The 19,390-nt window shown below is 36.3% G+C and overlaps 1 protein-coding gene across 3 annotated transcripts in view; it reads right to left on the bottom strand.

Moving 5' to 3' along the window:
* Nucleotides 1–19,390, bottom strand: part of LOC106870509 (MFS-type transporter SLC18B1) — an 86,847-nt gene that overhangs the window by 2,106 nt on the left and 65,351 nt on the right. For 2 of the 3 annotated variants that reach the window (XM_089340647.1, XM_089340648.1), the window contains exons 4-14: nt 19,084–19,157; nt 18,084–18,231; nt 16,441–16,509; nt 16,080–16,170; nt 15,480–15,619; nt 14,953–15,051; nt 13,325–13,416; nt 12,144–12,239; nt 10,242–10,316; nt 9,781–9,874; nt 1,923–7,692 (exon numbers count right to left, since the gene is read on the bottom strand). In XM_089340647.1, the coding sequence (XP_089196773.1) occupies nt 7,588–7,692; nt 9,781–9,874; nt 10,242–10,316; nt 12,144–12,239; nt 13,325–13,416; nt 14,953–15,051; nt 15,480–15,619; nt 16,080–16,170; nt 16,441–16,509; nt 18,084–18,231; nt 19,084–19,157 (1,083 nt within the window). In that variant the 3' untranslated portion in view covers nt 1,923–7,587. Of the gene's footprint in view, nt 1–1,922; nt 7,693–9,780; nt 9,875–10,241; nt 10,317–12,143; nt 12,240–13,324; nt 13,417–14,952; nt 15,052–15,479; nt 15,620–16,079; nt 16,171–16,440; nt 16,510–18,083; nt 18,232–19,083; nt 19,158–19,390 lie in introns of those variants that run through there. The other variant, XM_089340649.1, reaches the window with a different exon arrangement.

Below are 19,390 nucleotides of genomic sequence, written 5' to 3'. Positions count from 1 at the left end.
TTTGGTTTTATTTATGGGACAGTGAAGGCGTGTGGCTTAATGGTTAGGGCATTCGGCTCAGGATCGTAAGGTCATGAGTTCAATTCCCGGTGACATGTTGTGTCCTTGAGTAAGAAACTTTATTTCACATTGCTCCTGTCCACTCAGCTGGCAAAAATGAGTAGTACCTGTATGTATGCGTATATATGTGCATATGAGTATGTATGTGTACATGCGTATGTATGTGTATATATATATATATATATATATATATATGTATATCTACGTATGTGCGTGCATGTATGTATGTGAACGTGTATGTGTATATAGGTGAATGTGAGTGTATATGTATTATTGCAAATGTATGTATGTGTGTGTATATGTATGCGCGAGTTTGGTAGGTGTGAGCTAAACAGGATGGTCACTGAGATGTGTATTGTCTCTATCTCTCTCTTTCTACAGACAAAATGTCAGTTATAGGACAAAATGTCCTGATTCTGTATATGTGTATGTCAGTGTCTGTATGTGTAACTGTGTATGTACCTGAGTGTGTGAGTGTATGTGCATATGTATGTATGTATATGTATATCTACGTATGTGTGCATGAATATATGTATGTGCATATGCATGTATATGCATTATTGTGAATGTGTGCATGTGTGTTTGGTAGATGCAAGCTAAACAGGATGGTCACTAAAGTGTGTATTCTCTCTCTTCCCCCTCCCCCCCTCTCTACAGACAAATGCCAGTTATAAACAAAATGTCCTTTGATTATAAATAATGAAAGACCAATAGTAAAGGGATGATGTAATACATTTACCGTAGACCCAAAGCCAGCCTTTATACATGAATGAATCAAATCCGATTGTTGCTCTTATTTAACCCCAGGTAAGTCCTTGATCAAGCAAGGTTAAGTTGGGCCATTGGATTACTTTCAATTCAGTTGTAATTATGGGGGCCAGGTATGGCTGTGTGGTAAGAAGTTTGCTTCCCAACCACATAGTTCCAGGTTCAGTCCCCACAAGTGTCTTCCATAACCTCGAGCCAACCAAAGATTGGGGTCAATTTGCTCAACTAAACTCTTCAACATGGAGACCCAGCATGGTTGTAGTTCAATGATTGAAACAAATAAAAGGCAAAAAGTAGGCATACACAATTTGCTAAAAATAGCAGCAACATTTCATTCAAATGATACTGTCTTAACCCTTTTGTTACAGTATTTATTTTGAGATGCTCTGTGTTTCTTTCAATTACTTTAAATATAACAAAGAATTTAGTAAAATAACTTAGTTATCATTAAGCTGGTGTTAGGAACATAAATTGTGGCTAAGGTTTGGTGGAAGATTTTAATTCAAAACTCATGAAAACAAGACATTTATATTACAGAGCCAGAGCTGGTTTCAGCTGGGTTGGTATCGAAAGAGTTAAATAGTTCTCTGGTAGAGTGTTAATGATTGCCAAGAATGTTTACAAAAAATTTGGCTGCTATTTTTAGCAGTCAAGTGACTGTAAAGAAATTTCATCATGAACTGATGTCCTCTTAAACCTACACAACATTGATATTACTTCATCTTTAACCCTTTTATTACCATATTTCTGTTGAGATGCTCTGTGTTTCTTTCATTTAATTTCAAATATAACAAAGAATTTACAAAAATAACTTAGTTATCATTCAGCTAGTGTTAGGAACATAAATTGTGACTACGGTTTCGTGGAAGATTTTAATTCAAAACTTATGCAAACGAGACATTTGTACTCGGAGTCAGAGCCGGTTTCAGCCGGGTTGGTAACGAAAGGGTTGAAATAAAAACAACACAGTTATACTGGACAGTGTAATTCTAGACAAGCAAATGGGTCTGTCATGGCTAAAATATTTTGGATCATAGGGATTATTCAAGGGTTAAACAACAATTTAGAAAACTGAAGAAATAACAACAAATTCAGTTAGTGAAATCATTTAATTAAAATAATAAAAATAGATTTTCTCTTTATAATTCATTTTCTGGTTTTATTTCAAAGAATATATTTTTTATAGTTTTTTTTTTTTTAATTTTAATTTCATTGTTTTTTTTTTTTGCTAGTTATAAATAATTCCCCATATTTGATGGCATTTAAGACACAGTTCTTTCTTAAACCTTTAGCATTTCAGATTACTTTGCCAAGTGTAATGCTTATCTTGTAGTTTTGAGATTTCAATGATGTGGGCCGAATATTTTTATAATGATATTGTAGGGTAGGTGTAAGATGTTGGATCTAGCCAGTTTAAACATAAAACAGGTAGAATGTTTGGACTGAATATGGTTGGTTTAAATGGAAAAAGGTGGAAAAGAAATATTTAAAAAAAAAAAGACAGAAAAAAAGAAATTACCCCAAGTCTTATACGCAAAGAATAGGCCACCCATAACATTTAATGCAATAAAAACTATTCTTTTTTGATGTACTGCTGAAATAGGGGGTGCATCTAATACACTCATACATCTTTTATGCCATCAAATACAGAGTGAAGTGCAGAGTGTGGGTGAGGCATTTGGTGATGGATATCGATTGCTGATCTCTTAATGATATCATTATTACCGGTATAAATAATCAGCATCATCGTTATCATTTAACATCCGTTTTCCTTGCTGGCATGGATTGGATGGTTTGACTGGAAACTGGTAAGCTGGAGAGATGCACCAGGTTCCAAAATCTGATGTGGCATGGTTTCTATGGCTGGATGCCCTTCCTAATGCCAACCCCTCCAAGAGTGTAGTGGGTACTTGTTAACGTGCCACTGGCACAGGTGACAGTTATGTAACACCGGCATTGGCCACAACTACAATCTCATTTGGCTTGACAAGTCTTCGTAAGCATGATATATTGTCAAAGGTCTTGGTCACTTATCACAGCCTCTGTGAGGCCCAACAATTGATAATTAATAGCCTTACATAACTAAAATAACACTGCATGTGGTCATGTATATTTCTGTGTGTGTGTGTGTGTGTATGTGTGTGAGATGGACATCTTTGACCTTGACCTTGAAATGAACTTTGGCTTGACATTTATCCTAATGCGGTTCAAACGCAGGACAGGGCACAGCAGTTATGATGATAATGTCAAAACAAAATAGGAAGAAAAAAACAAAAAATAATGGTTTCAAACTTTGGCACAAGGCCAGCAATTTCAGGAGCATGGATTAATCAATTATTAATCAATTATATCGATCCCAGTGTTCAACAGGTGCTTAATTTATTGACCCCAAAAAGATGAAAGACAAAGATGATCTAGGTGGAATTTGAACTCAGAGAATGTAAAGTTGGATGAAATGCTGCCAAGCATTTTGCCCAGCTGCTAAAGATTCTACCAGCTCACTGCCTAATAATAATAATAATAATAATAATCATGTCTCCAACATTGTATAGTTATGTTGAATATTGTATACATATTTATGCTAATATTCTATATAGTACAACTATTATGCGATATGAAGGCAAGGAAACAACACACACATACATATACATACATACATACACATAAATATATACATACATCTATATATAAACACTCACACATATATATATACCACAAACATGTATACACCACACACACATATATATATATATATATACCTACACACATATATACATACATACACATAAATATATACACACATCTATATATAAACACTCACACACACATATATACCACAGACACATGTATACACCACACACACACACATATATATACCTACACACACATATATACATGCATACATACACATAACTATATACACATATCTATATATAAACACTCACACACACATATATACCACACACACACATATATATACCTACACACACACACATATCTGTGGTACTGCAGAGGTTGTTGGCAATTACACCCAATTTGGTTTTGCCATTTTTAGAAAGACAAACAAGCATTTACATTAAGTTGTCACCATACATATGTCACTGCTCAGTGGTCATCACCACACATACACACATAGCTGCCCCTAATTAGTGGTCATCACTATACACATATAGCTGCCATGGGTTAATAGTCATCAACATATTTACCACTGGTCATTATCACGTTTTTCAATGCTTGCATGGGTTGGACAGATCTTTTCCATTAGGTCATCTTGTACCACTTATTTTTATCACTTCATCAAGATGGTAGGCAGTATTGATGGCCCTTAAAGGAAAACAATCCTTAAACTAGGCACTGGCCTGAATGCTTGCCTCACTGCAGGCTTTGATATAGACACCCAAGGACCAGGAGGCAGGGTATATCAGGCAACAATTTAAGTCTATTTCCCAAGGGTGGGATTTGAACTTAGTTCCCAAATACCACTGATTGCAGTCCCTTATTATCTTATTTTTGAGGTTCAGCCTCTTGTGGTAAGCTTTCCACTGAAATCCCTAATATTTTTTGTTAAGTCCAGCCTTCTGCAACAGGCTTTCTACTGACTGAAGTCCCTCCTCCTTTTGTAAGGTCCAACCTCCTGTTATAGGCCATCCACTGATTGCAGTCCCTTATCATCTCTTTTGAGATATCCAATCTTCTGTGACAGGCTTTCCTCTGACTAAAGTCCCTTCTCTCTTTTGTAAGGTCCAACCTCTTGTGACAGACTTTCCACTGACTGCAGACCCATATCACTTTTGTGAGATCCAACCTTCTGTGACAGGTTTTCTACTGGTTGAAATACCTTCTCTCTTGTGTAAGGCCCAACCTACCTCCAACAATAGGCCTTCACCACTTCTTCCCACATCTTCAGCTTCCACAATTCTTTCCACTTGGATCACCTGGCACATCTTTATTCAACTGTTAACTTCCACACACATCACAGGGTTGCAGGACATACCAGGGAAGTGTCCTCTCTTGCAAACGCTACATCTAATTACTATGATATTTAACTTTTCTTGCAGTTCATTTGTGCTCTGACATTCATGCACCCTAATGTTACACATACAGAGAAGCATATTCACATCACCCAACTTCCTGAACACCAAACATATTTACTACTACTTATTATCAGTAAAGAATAAAAGTTTAGAATGGTACAACACGAAATGGACTATATACCTGTTGTAATTTGGTTATCTATAGTCCGATGATATTTCGGAATTACAATTCCTTCATCAGATCTTCTCAGCTGGAGTCTCTGCTATAAACTTATTATCAAATTTAAATAAAATGAGGTAATAAAGGAGCCTCTAAATCAGTGGTTCTCAACTGAGGTTCATATGACCTTTGGGGGTCCATAGAAGATTTAGTTGCAATACAGAAAATGTTTCGATTTTTTAATACAATTCCTAATAATATTTAATTACAAAAATACAATAAGGTTGATTATATGTACAGAGAATGGTTATGAAAGTCCAGTAGAGCAAAAAAGGGGATCAAAGGGTCCCAGGCAAGAAAATAGTTGAAAACCCCTGCTCAAAATAGTCATCTGAGTTACTAGAAATACCAGCCGAATCTCACCTAAATCACAACCTAACATCATAGAAAAGGATTCGTTGGCTAATGTGGTTCGGAGTTCCCTACACAAAATATTAAGACAGGATGGTCACAGCTGGAATGTTTTTGATCATTAGTTTGTTCAATCATGATTGATCTGTGGCTCAGTAACAACAATAACAATGTGAAAAAAATATTTAGTACTGGTTATCATAGACGTCAACCTTCAATGGTCACTTGAGACTGATTAGTGTTAAGGCCACCAGCTACTGTCATTTCTTTTCTCTCAATACTTCTTGACCATACAACGGTAATGGTCAAAGCATTGGTTTAGCTGTTGGGTAACACATGAAGGTATCAACAAGGGCAGAAATGAATTGAGAGAGAATGGTGTACGAAAGGTGGGAGAGAAAAGAAAAGGAGAGATGGAAAGATCAGAAAAGCAAGAAGGTAACAGTGAGACTGTTAAGTGACTGGAAGGGAAAAGTAAACCAAAACGTCAGCAGCAGAATTTAAGAGGATATTACAAATGTAGAGTGAATAATTAAGTAATGAATAACGAAGCAGATGATGAGGGATATGAAACATAAAATGATGGGAGTGTGTGTGTGTGTATGCATGCATGTGTGTGTATGCATGCGTGTGTGTGTGTGTGATTGTGTGTGTGTATGTGTGTGTGTATGCATGTGTGTGTTTTTGTGTGTGTATGCATGTGTGTGTGTGTTTGTGTAAATGTATGCATGTGTGTGTATGCATGTGTGTATGCATGTGTGTGTATGTGTATGCATGTATGTGCATGAACGTGTGTGTGTATGCATGTGTGTATGCATGTGTGTGTGTGTGTATGCATGTATGTGCATGAATGTGTGTGTGGATGAATGTGTGTGAATGTGTGTGTGTATCTATGTCATTCTATCTATCTATCAGTCCATGCACTTTTGGCTACTTTTTATGATAAGTTGTAGTGCACCTGGACACTATACACAATAAACGATGATGATAATAACAATGATGATGATGATGATGATGATAATCATAATAATAATCCTTTCTACGGAAGGTACAAGGCCTGAAATTTTGGGGAGGGGACCAGTCGATTATACTGACACCCCCTAGTACTTATTCTTTTCAGAGTCGATGAAATAAGTACTGGTTATGAACTGGGGTCAATGTAATCAACTAGTCCTTTCCCCCCAAATTTCAGGCCTTGTGTCTTCTGGAGAAAGGATTATTATTATTATCATCATCATCATTATTACTATCATCTATCTATCTATCATATATATATACATATGTGTGTGTGTGTGTGTGTGTGTGTGTGCACACACAGGTATGTGAGTATGTGTGTATGTATAGCATAATGTAGTATCACTGTATGCAAAATATTTTATGTAACCATGTATAAAATGTTATTAATAATGCACATGAATAAACTCATTTATGAAGTTGGATATAATTAGAAGTATATATGTAAATGTATTTACAAATGTATGTACATGCTCTTTTACATAATATAAATGTATATGCATATAGAACTATAATTATATGTACATATATATACATACACTCACACACACACACTCACACAGAAACACACACACACATATACATATTAATCAAAGTGTCCAGTATTATATATCCATTATGGCTAATCTTATCAACTGCTTTTGTACTAGGGGTTCAACAGAGTGTTTGGTAAGAGTCCGATTATGTGACCCTGCACTCTTCAGAGGTAGCCGTTATGGAACAAAATTATATATATATATATATATATTAGTAGAGTAGTATAGTTTTCATAAAGCATGGTTTGACACATATAAATGCTTTTAAATTTATTTTATAAAGCAGAAAACAATGCAAATTAAAAGAAATAATACAAGTCGAAAGTTTATAATTTTACAAACTAGCGACACACATTTATTCTTATAACTTTCATTGTTTTGACTTTATAAAAAATTTTAAAAATTATGTAGAAACATTTATATAAGTCATGTTTACCTATTTCTCTTTCAATTGAAAACTCATTGATGAAAATCCACTTTCACATATAGAAAAAATTATATATATATATATATATATATATATATATATATTGTCCATAATATTTGCAACAACTTTCATAAAGATTACTAAATTCTTTGTCTAAATTTTAAAAAATCATTCAATTTAAACTTTCTCTTCAGGTTTCTCAACAGTTTCATCAGTAAGTTGAGACTGTGTTGGTAAAATGAAAGTCTTCTTAACAAGAGTTAGAATGAAAAACAACATACCCTGAAAACAGAAAAAAAAAAATGTTTTAGACATACATTTATATGTTTGTATGTGTGTGTGTTTGCACCTATATAGTGGACATACAAACGAGTCGTGTTTACCTATTTCTCTGTCAATTGAAAAAAGTCATGAACAGTGTTAATCGATTTTGACTCCTACTGAAGATATATATATATATATATATATATATATATATATATATATATATATATATCTTATACAAATATATATAAACAGATATACATATATAAATGTGTATGTATAAGTTATTGTGTGTTTTGTTTATATTTTGTTTAAATTCTTTGGAGTATTTGTGTAGGGGCTTATATTGGAGGAGTAGGGTGGAAAAAGGGTCGATTGGGTGTATGTCCACTGTGTTAGAGCGTGTATGTGTCTGTGAGAGTATTCGAATGTGTTCAGGTCAAACTCTTTGCCAGATTCTTTGGTAGGAAAGCTGAAGTTGGGGAACTGGTGGTTATAGTCACGACAGGGCACACGGGTATGATAGAATGTATTTCCTTTCATGAGGGCAAGGACTGAAAATTTCACTTGTGCTCTTCAGATAGATGCCTGGGTGTTGTGAGTTCTCTAATATGGCTCTCACATTAAACAAAGCACATGCAAATGAACACACAGATTCTTATGTGACCTTTGAACCAGTGTGGTTTTCATAGATGCATTTCTAATAGGAAGGCTCTCCTCACTATCAGGCATAAATCAAGTCGTCTTTCTTTTGCCGAAACCTTTGTGAGTAAGGGGAAGGAGTTTGGGAATAAAATTCTTTTTTCTGATGAGACTAAAATCAACTTGTTGGGGTCAGATGGTATTAAATGAGTATGGTGACAACCAGGTGAAGATAAAGCAACAAATGTACCATGTCTACCATGAATCACGGTGGCAGAAGTGTGATACTTTGGGGACGAAGGAGTGCAGCTGGTGTAGGAAGAATCATATTTATTGAGAGAACAATGGATTGAAGCCTTTATTGTGACATATTGCAGAAAACAATGTTGAAAAGCATCAAGGATGATAACGACCCTAAACACACTTCAAAGATGATGACTAAGTTTTTATCAGATAAGATAACCTGATTTAAACTCAATAGAACATCTGTGGGGTGTTCTAAAAAGGAAGGTTGAGGAGAAAAAACACTAATGTAACACAATTGAAAGACATCATTCAGGATAAATGGAGGTCGATTTTGTTGGTTATATGCGGAAATTTAGTAAACTCTATGCCCAGAAGACTTAATGCAGCCATTGAAAGCAAGGATGGTCACACCAAATATTGAATATAGCAAATAATCCTTTTGGGTGTACATATTTTTCTATCATTTGTAAATTAATATTTCGTTCATATCTTTGAAAGTGTTTATTGTTTTGTGTTCCAAATTTGAATAATGTTTGCATGTACAATATATTTTATTCGGTGTAAATTTTCATGTGTTACACAATAATCAGGTTTATGTAATGACAGGTTAATGTAGTGACAGATTTATGTAGTTCCACATGTCACTACATAAACCTGATGATTGCATAATGCATAAAAGTTCTCATATGCTACATTTGACATAAGCATTATAACTGAAATAGAAAGTGTAGGTTGTCAGATCCTCATACATTGAAACTGACGGGAAAGTTCAATGTGGAATATATTTATATAAGTGTGTCTGTGTGTGTTGTAATATAACAAAGAAAAGAATATACATTTGATACACTTTTATAACACAGGGTGTCCACAAAGTCTGGGTACAAGGGGCTTAACACATACTTTAAGAAATCAGTATTTCTTATATTTAATTGTTTATATTATGATTTTATTTACTCCATGTACCCACATAGGGATTAAGACATACTTTAAGAAATTATTATTTCTTATATTCAATTGTTTATGTTATGATTTTATTTACTCCATGTACCCAGTCTTTGTGGACACCCTGTATAATGTGAATATTATCAGTCAGTGTTTTGTAACAGAATATCATGCTGCCTGATATGAACTCATATGAACTCATTTGTATGACCTATAATTGTATCAACAGTTAAAATGTTTATATCAACTCATTAGTAGATACATGATTGTACTTACAGCAAAACACATAAAACCAGATCCAACAACAGAAGCCCACTCAAATCCCAGCTTTTCATTTAATGCACCGCCAACGAACGGTCCTACAAAGGCTCTGTAGGAAGAAACAATAACAATAAATATATATATATATATATATATATATATATACTTCATGTAAAATACAGTGTACATTTAATACACATCATAGATACCCATAAAAGGACATCTGACCCGCTAGAAAGAACAGCCAAAGCTCTACACCACAAATTAGGGATAATTTCGAAAAGGAATGAAAAATAAAAACATTTACTAATATAATAATAATAATAATAATAATAATAATAATAATAATATTTTGAACTTATCATGCTGTGATAAAATATGAACAATGATAAATGAGTGAAGAAATATATATATGTATATATATGTATATATATGTGCTATATACACAATAAAAAATATAAACAAACCCTGCTTACCCCAAAGAAAAACATGAATTGAATATACCCGAGACAGCTCCAACTGTACCGTAATCTAATTCATATCCCAGTGATCTGCAAAGAGTAGGGAAACATAAAATAAATATACAAAATAGAAAGGGTGTGTGTAATTTGAAACACTATTTTAGACTTGGACTGGTAGACCTCCATGTAAGATTACAAACTTCAGAAAATTAAAAAAATAAAATAAACTATCATCACTCAACATGATATAGCATAGGCTAATGTAATCTACTCATAAATTATCACTACTCACCAGAAGGATCTAGAATAGTGGTTCTTAGTCAGGGTCTATATGACCTTTGGGGGTCCATATAAAATTTTGTCATTAAAATTCATGGTTATATTTCTACAATGCATAAATGCAAAGTTATTATCAGTTCTCGCTGTAGACAAATGCTGTAAGTATACCTAAATCAGCATGCAGTGCCACCTACCAAAGCTGTGAGATGCTAGCATTTTGGAGTGGTTATCTCCACTTCAGTTACAGAAACCAAACAGGGTGCGCTGCATGCCGATATGTGAAGTTGTCTCTCTTATGATATGCCTGCCATTGTACAGTGACTGGTAGTATCAATCAGTAGCTGACCGTAAACAAATTACACAATGGGAGCACTAAGCAGCTATGTGTAAAAATGTAATTTTATTGCCAGTTTGAATATGCTAAAAGCATGTTTGGACCCATAAGCAAGTCATTTACTGCATTTTGTCATGGAGAAAATTTGTCACTGTAGACAACTAAATCAGCTCACAGTGCCATTGTATTTATACATGTCACTGCTTAGTGCTCCCACACAACAATTTGTTTACATTGAGCCATCGATTGGCGCGACCAGTCATCATAAAATGACCGGAATAACATAAGAGAGACAATCTCTCTTGTCAGCTTGCAGTGCACCCTGTTCGGTGTCTGTTACTGAAGAGGTGATAATCACTCTGAAATGCTAGCATCTCACAGTCTGGGTAGGTTGCACTGAGACCTGATTTAGGTGTATTTACAGCAAGAAATTTCCTCCAACATATAACAGTGAATGGTTTGTTTACAGGCTCGAATGTGCCACAGGCATACTTGAACTAGGAATATCATTGCATTTATACACATCACTGCTTAGGGCTCCCACTCCATAACAATACATAAAATATTTTAACGACATTTTTTTATACAATTCCTAACAATATTTAATTATGAAAATATAACGAGATTTTTTAAATATTGAATGGGCAACGAGGGTCCATTTGAGTAAGATACGAATCAAAGGAGTCCATAGATGAAAAAAATGGTTGAGAACCACTGATCTAGACTATCTCACACTCACCTGAGTGGTCCACTCCCACTCAAGCTAACACATCATTCATGAGTGATCCTTCCCACCCAAGCTAAAAAGAGGAAACAACAATGTGATTCTCTGCCACTCCAGCAACATGAGCCTCTCCATCCAGTTTAATATGATAGAAGCCTTGTTGGCACTCCGTCGCTTACGATGTTGAGGGTTCCAGTTGATCCCATCAACGGAACAGCCTACTCGTGAAATTAACGTGCACATGGTTGAGCACTCCACAGACACGTGTACCCTTAACGTAGTTCTCGGGGGATATTCAGCGTGACACAGTGTGACAAGGCTGACCCTTTGAATTACAGGCACAACAGAAACAGGAAGTAAGAGTGAGAGAAAGTTGTGGTGAAAGAGTACAGCAGGGTTCGCCACCATCCCCTGCCGGAGCCTCGTGGAGCTTTTAGGTGTTTTCGCTCAATAAACACTCACAACGCCCGGTCTGGGAATCGAAACCGCGAGTCCGCTGCCCTAACCTCTGGGCCATTGCGCCTCCACTATGATAGAAGCATACTGTTAGTATTAGTGAAAAAAGGATTTGTGTACTTACTCAGCTCCCTTTAAAAGAGCACTGAAGGTTGGTATAACAGCTAAACTAAACAGTACACCGAGAATTGACAGTGCTACACACATAATCCAGACTGTACTGAAATACAAAAGAGATAAACATAAATAAATAAATAAATAAATAAATATATATATATATATTATTAAAAAATTAGGGTAAAAAATCATATATTAATCAATATCGATTAATTACCAGGAAGCTAGCACATTTAAAGAATCAAAGAGATTCAGAAACAGTATCTGCAATCTCAGGGGATTAAAGTACATTTTTATATATGACGTTGACCACTAACGTGGATATTCAATGTGCTAGAAATAGATCACATCTTGTGGTCAACGTCATATATAAAAATATATATATATATATATATATATATATATAGGCGCAGGAGTGGCTGTGTGGTAAGTAGCTTGCTTACCAACCACATGGTTCTGGATTCAGTCCCACTGCGTGGCACCTTGGGCAAGTGTCTTCTACTATAACCTCGGGCTGACAAAAGCCTTGAGTGGATCTGGTAGACGGAAACTGAAAGAAGCTTGTCGCATATATGTGTTTATATATATGTTTGTGTGTCTGTGTTTGTCCCACCAACATCACTTGACAACTGATGCTGGTGTGTTTACATCCCCGTCACTTAGTGGTTCAGCAAAAGAGACCGATAGAATAAGTACTAGACTTACAAAGAATAAGTCCTGGGGTTGATTAGCTCAATAAAAGGCGGTGCTCCAGCATGGCCACAGCCAAAGAATATATATACATATATATATATATATATATATATATATATATATATACATATTTTCTGCCTCTCTGTTATACTCCAACCTTACATCATCTGACACAACATCACCTCTTCCAATGCCCCCCTCCCCTCTCATAAATTCCTCATCTTGCAAGTTACTTGGTGGACCCTGCTGGGTCTGGTGCCACATAAAGATCACTCAGTCCACTCTGTAGGGTGGTTGGTGTTAGGAAGGGCATCCAGCCATAAAAACCTCCCCAGAACAGACACAGGAGTCTGATGCAGTCTTCTGCCTGGCGGCCCCTGTCAAACCATCCAACCCATGCCAGCATGGAAGACGGATTTTAAACAATGATGATGATGACGATGATGATGATGGTGATGATGATGACGACAGAGATGACAATGAAATCATACTCACTATGGGATATTTAAGAATGGTGCTGGTCCAATAAATAGATTGCAGATGGCCAGTAAGAATGTCCCCAAAACAATAATAATATTCGTCTGTTTCTGGAAGAGGGGTAGAAAAGAAAAGTAACATACACATAAGAGCAAGTAGTTGAGAAATGGAGCTTAGATTTCGTTATTTTGTAATATATAGAGCAATATGTATATTGTAATATTTTGTAATATAGATGTTTTCGATCTAGTTTGGATTCTTTGCCATCAAAATTGATTGCAAAGAATTCAAATTTGATGGCAAAAAATTCAAATTTGATTGCAAAGAATTCAAATTTGATGGCAAAGGATTCAAGTTTGATGGCAAAAAATTCAAATTTGATTGCAAAGAATTCAAATTTGATGACAAAGGATTCAAATTTGATTGCAAAGAATTCAAAATTGTGATGTGGTTGCAGAAATTGTCTGACAGCTGTGACTGGGTCCTTCTACTTGTGTGGCATGGTGCAGAGTCCTGTTGCCAGACATAGGGTCTTCCTGCAGCCACCCTCTTGACCCAGGAGAGCACTACCTCCTCCAGGCACTTGATGTAGGCCTCTGTGTTGGGTCTGAGGCCGTGTGGGAAGATGAATGGAGGCATAACATCGCCATCACTAGCAATCACTGCAAACACCATGATGCTAACTGGATGTTTGATTTTTATCACACTCCATACATATTTTGGAGAAACAGCAAGCCAACGGTTGTTCTGTGTGTTCAGTATTTGATCCTGGCAGAAACTTTTCTTATCTGAGAAAAACCAAAGCATGTTCAGTTGAAGGGGATGCTTGAGTTTGGCAAAAGAGTCCGATAGAATAAGTCCAGGGGTTAATATGTTTGACTAAAGGCAGTGCTCCAGAATGACCACAGTCAAATGACTGAAACAAGTAAAAGGATTTCGAGTGAGATCGTTGCCAGTGCCCCTGGACTGGCTCTTGTGCGGGTGGCACATGAAATGCACCATTTATTTTGAGCGTGCCCGTTGCCAGTACCGCCTGACTGGCCTTCGTGCCGGTGGCACGTAAAGGCACCCACTACACTCTCTGAATGGTTGGCGTTAGGAAGGGCATCCAGCTGTAGAAACTCTGCCAAATCAGATTGGAGCCTGGTGTAGCCATCTGGTTTCACCAGTCCTCAGTCAAATCGTCCAACTCATGCTAGTATGGAAAGCAGACGTTAAACGACGATGGTGATGATGATGATGATATATATATATATATATATATATATATATATGCATATATATATATTTATTTATATATATATATATATATATATATATATATATATATATATATATATATATATATGCATGCATGTGTACCTTCATGTTTGTCCACCCTCATCACTGCCACTACTGACAGCTGGTGATGGTTTGTTTACGTCCTTGTAACTAAGTGGTTCAGCAAAAGAAACCAATAGAATAGGTATTGGACTTAAAAATAAGTACTGGGGGGAGGGATCAATTCGTTTGACTAAAACCCTTCAAAGTGGTGTTCCAGCATGGCCACAATCCAACGACTGACTGCAAACAAGTAAAAACATGAGCTGAAGAACGACAGTAATAAATGAGAGACAAAGAGTAAAGTATGATGAGTAAAGACTTACGCAGGTGTCATTTATCCATCCGATTAAAGGAGCAGAGAAGGTGTAAGTTCCAGGGGCTGCCAGGAAGATTAATCCAACATACAATGTACTTACATGGAACTAAAATAAAATAATAATAATAATGATAATAATATTATTAATAATAATAATAATATTAATAATAATAATAATAATAATATTATTAATGATAATAATATTATTAATGATAATAATATTATTAATGATAATAATATTATTAATGATAATAATAATAATAATAATAATAATAATTTCAAATTTTTTTCCATAGGGGCAGCTAGGGGGAGAGGATTAAGTCAATTACATCTACTCCAGTGCATAACTGGTACTTACTTAATTGACAGAGAGTGCAAGAGAGGGATTGATAATGGAAATACTGTATGCAGATGACCTTGTTCTGATGAGTGAGATGATGGAGGGATTGAGGAAGAAGTTTTGGAAATAGGAGGATAAAATAATGAGGCGTTACAAGAAACAGTTTCAAAAGAAAGGGGAGAATCAATGTGTACCTTATTTTCCAGGTGTAGTGAAAGGGTTGGGTCCAGGAAGGTGATACCATAGGCAGCACAAACAATAACTAAACAAACACACAGAATATAAGGGCTTCTCAACATGGCGAGCTTCGACTGGTTGCTCTGTTTGCTGTCATCTGTTGGCGAAAGAGAGAATTTGTTAGATGTTAATCTGGCAATAAGCACATATGTTTTTATAAGTTTCACTCAAGCCCCAGATCTTACAAGGCTGGTTTCCCCGGTTTCCTTGGCATATCTATGACTGAAATCACAACATTCTCTCTGACCTGAACAGGATGCCAGTCCATTGCAGGTTTCAAAGCCAGCAATTTTTGAGATGAAAGGACAAGTCAATTACATTAGTTTCAGTAATTGATAGACAGACAGACAGACAGAAAGATAGACAGATAGATAGATATATAGATAGATAGATAGATAGAGAGAGAGATAGATAGATAGATAGGCAGACAGATAGATAGATAGATAGATAGATGGGGTCAATTTGCTTGACTAAAAGGTGGTATTCCAGTATGGCCACCGTCAAACGACTGAAACAAGTAAAAGAGTAAAAGAGCTTAGAAAACGGATGATGCCTACCTGTGATCGATGGCATCAATAAACAAGAAATGAAGGCCAGTGTGACTGTTATGCCACCAAGTGTCCAAAATGGTAAACCAAAACCTCCAAGCTGGAATTAGAAGGAAAATAAATCATGCAAATAGTAATTTCATACAATAGGAAAAACCATCATCATCATCATTTAATGTTCCTTTTTCCATGTTGGCATGGGTTGGACACTTGGACAGGAACCGACAAGCCAGAGGATTATGCCAAGCTCTTCTGTCTGCTTTGGCATGGTTCCTATTAGACCTCCTCAGAAAAGCAGTACAGTCTTATTGATACTCATCAGATTGTTAATGAATGAAAGAATAAATGCTATATAAATGTAAATACTCACCTCATAGAGTACACCACCTATTGGAGGGCCAGCCATCATACCAAGACCACTGAAAATTTCTATAAAACCCTGTTAAAAGAAAGCGTGAATTTATTAAGGGTAACCACAACAAAGATTAAATTAAATGCAGATTTAGAGCAAAACTGACCTTAACAAAGTCAATGTAAAAATGGGACTTCTTCCTGCAACATGAACATGATTGGGTTGTAACCATTACTGAAACAACTCCAATTGTCTCAACACAAAGCATTGTTTATTACGTGTCATCCAATTAGTGGACACAATTCAACCATGTGATGCTTTTCATTCTTACACATCATCATCATCATTTAACATCCGTTGTCCATGCTGGCAGGGGTTGGATGGTTTGACTGGCCTGGCACGTTGCACCAGGTTCCAATCTGATTTGGCATGGTTTTCTACAGCTGGATGCTCTTCCTGACACCAACCACTCTGAGAGTGTCATGGGTGCTTTTACATGCCACCGGCACGAGTGCCATATGCATGACATCAGTATCTGCCACGACTGCGATTTTTCTCGGCTTGATGGGTCTTCTTCTCAAGCACGACATAATGCCAAAGGTCTTGGTCATTGCCTCCGTGAGGCCCAAGATGTTTATTATTTAAGCTTACATTGTTTCCTCTGAGAGGAAACTTTATGGACTCTACCAGGTGATGTTATATATAAGCGTAGGAGTGGCTGTGTGGTAAGTAGCTTACTTACCAACCACATGGTCCCGGGTTCAGTCCCACTGCGTGGCATCTTGGGCAAGTGTCTTCTACTATAGCCTTGGGCCGACCAAAGCCTTGTGAGTGGATTTGTCAGACGGAAACTGAAAGAAGCCTGTCGTATATATGTATATATATATATATATATATATATATGTGTTTGTGTGTGTGTGTTTGTCCCCCCAACATCACTTGACAACCGATGCTGGTGTGTTTATGTCCCTGTAACTTAGCGGTTCGGCAAAAGAGACTGATAGAATAAGTACTAGGCTTCCAAAGAATAAGTCCTGGGGTCGATTTGCTCGACTAAAGGCGGTGCTCCAGCATGGCCGCAGTCAAAAAACTGAAACAAATAAAAGAATAAAAGTATATATATATATATATATATATATATATATATATATATATATATATATATATATATATGTATATATATATATATATATATGAGGGGATGCTGAAAATTTCTTGGCTTTAAGGGTAATGTGAAAGGCCTGGTTGGAGGCCCAACCTTTCAAGTTTTTTTACAGGGTTTAGAAAAACTGAAGGACCACTGCAATAAGTGGGTGAATATGACAGGTGAATATGTTGAATAATCAACTGATCCTCTGGTATATTTTTCTTTTACCCAAAGCCAGGAACTTTTCAGCACCCCCCTCCACCACATATGTACAAAATATATATTGTATAAAATAAATCAAAAAGAGAGAGAGAGAACGAAAGGATGCAGAGAGAGGGCTAGATAGATAGATAGATAAATAGATAGATAGATAGATAGATAAGTAGATAGATAAATAGATAGATAAATAGATAGATAGATAGATAAGTAGATAGATAAATAGATAGATAGATAAGTAGATAGATAAATAGATAGATAGATAGATAGATAGAGAGAAAGAGAGATATGAACTTACAATTGCTAAAGAAGCACGTTCTTTAAAAATGTAACCAATGACAGCCATGCTTGCCGTTAAATGTGCAGACACAGCTAAAGCTTCTACACCTCTTGTTAAAAAGCACATTGCCAAGAAGACGTTACCTGCAGGGCACCATTTTAACACTCTGGAAGAGACGAAATATTAAAACAGTTTACATGTTAGATATTTATATTGTGTACTGCTGGACACAATGTGAGAATAATGGAAAAGAATTGTAACATGAAGAAAGAAAAAGAAAAAAGGACGAACATTACAGTTTAGAAGGCTTTCAATATATACACTTTAAGTCCATATGGCTTAGTCCACATTACTCCTTAAGGAGTATAGGACCAGTTACTTGCTTTCTTATTTCTTTATTGCCCACAAGGGGCTAAACATAGAGGGGACAAACAAGGACAGACAAGCAGATTAAATCGATTATATCGACCCCAGTGCCTAACTGGTACTTAATTTATCGAACCCGAAAGGATGAAAGGCAAAGTCGACCTCGGTGGAATTTGAACTCAGAACATAACGGCAGATGAAATACCACTAAGCATTTTGCCCGGTGTGCTAACCTTTCTGCCAGCTCCCCGCCATCCTTGCTTTCTGTGGCATATATATTCCTCCCTGGACAAGAAGCCGATCCATTCTAAGACTACTCATTTTTAGCAGCTGCATGGAATGGGGCAATGTAAAATGAAGAACACAATGCATTGCCTGGTCCTGGAATTGAAACCACAATCTTACTGATCCTGAGATACTGAAAAACTGAGGGAGAGAGAGAGCAAAAGAGAAAAATAGAGAGAGCAAAGGGTGGGTGAGAGAAGTCATGAGAATTGAACTCGTGACCTTGCAGCCGTGAGCCCAAATACCTTAACCATTAAGCCATGTGCCTTCAGGGATTAAACAACACAGATAAGAAAACCACACATCACATAAATGAATAAAATGAAGAATGGCGCCAGTTGCAAGAATGATTCTTAGGTTTACTTACCCAAATATAATGGCACAGGAACCAGCCACAAAACAACCGGATATGTATGTGAACAGAATTCCAAATTTGGTTAACTGAAATGGGAAAAGGAAAAGATGAGGAGAATAGAGTGGTGATGGTTGATTGTAATAGTGGTGGTGGTGGTGGTGATGGTGGTGGTATGTGATGGTAGTGTGTGGTGGTGGTGGTGGTGGTGATGATGGTAGTGGTGGGGGTGGTTGATTAAACAAATAAGACATTCCTATATTACTGATGTTGACTGCACATGTGTGCCAGAATCAGTGGCAGCTGGAGGTGGGGAGTGGGG

Source organism: Octopus bimaculoides, chromosome 23 (genome assembly GCF_046866305.1).
Source record: "Octopus bimaculoides isolate indiv1 chromosome 23, ASM4686630v1, whole genome shotgun sequence".
Classification (NCBI taxonomy): Eukaryota; Metazoa; Mollusca; class Cephalopoda; order Octopoda; family Octopodidae; genus Octopus; species Octopus bimaculoides.
Note: the sequence above shows the minus strand (reverse complement) of the source record. Positions and strands in the feature narration are given on the sequence as shown.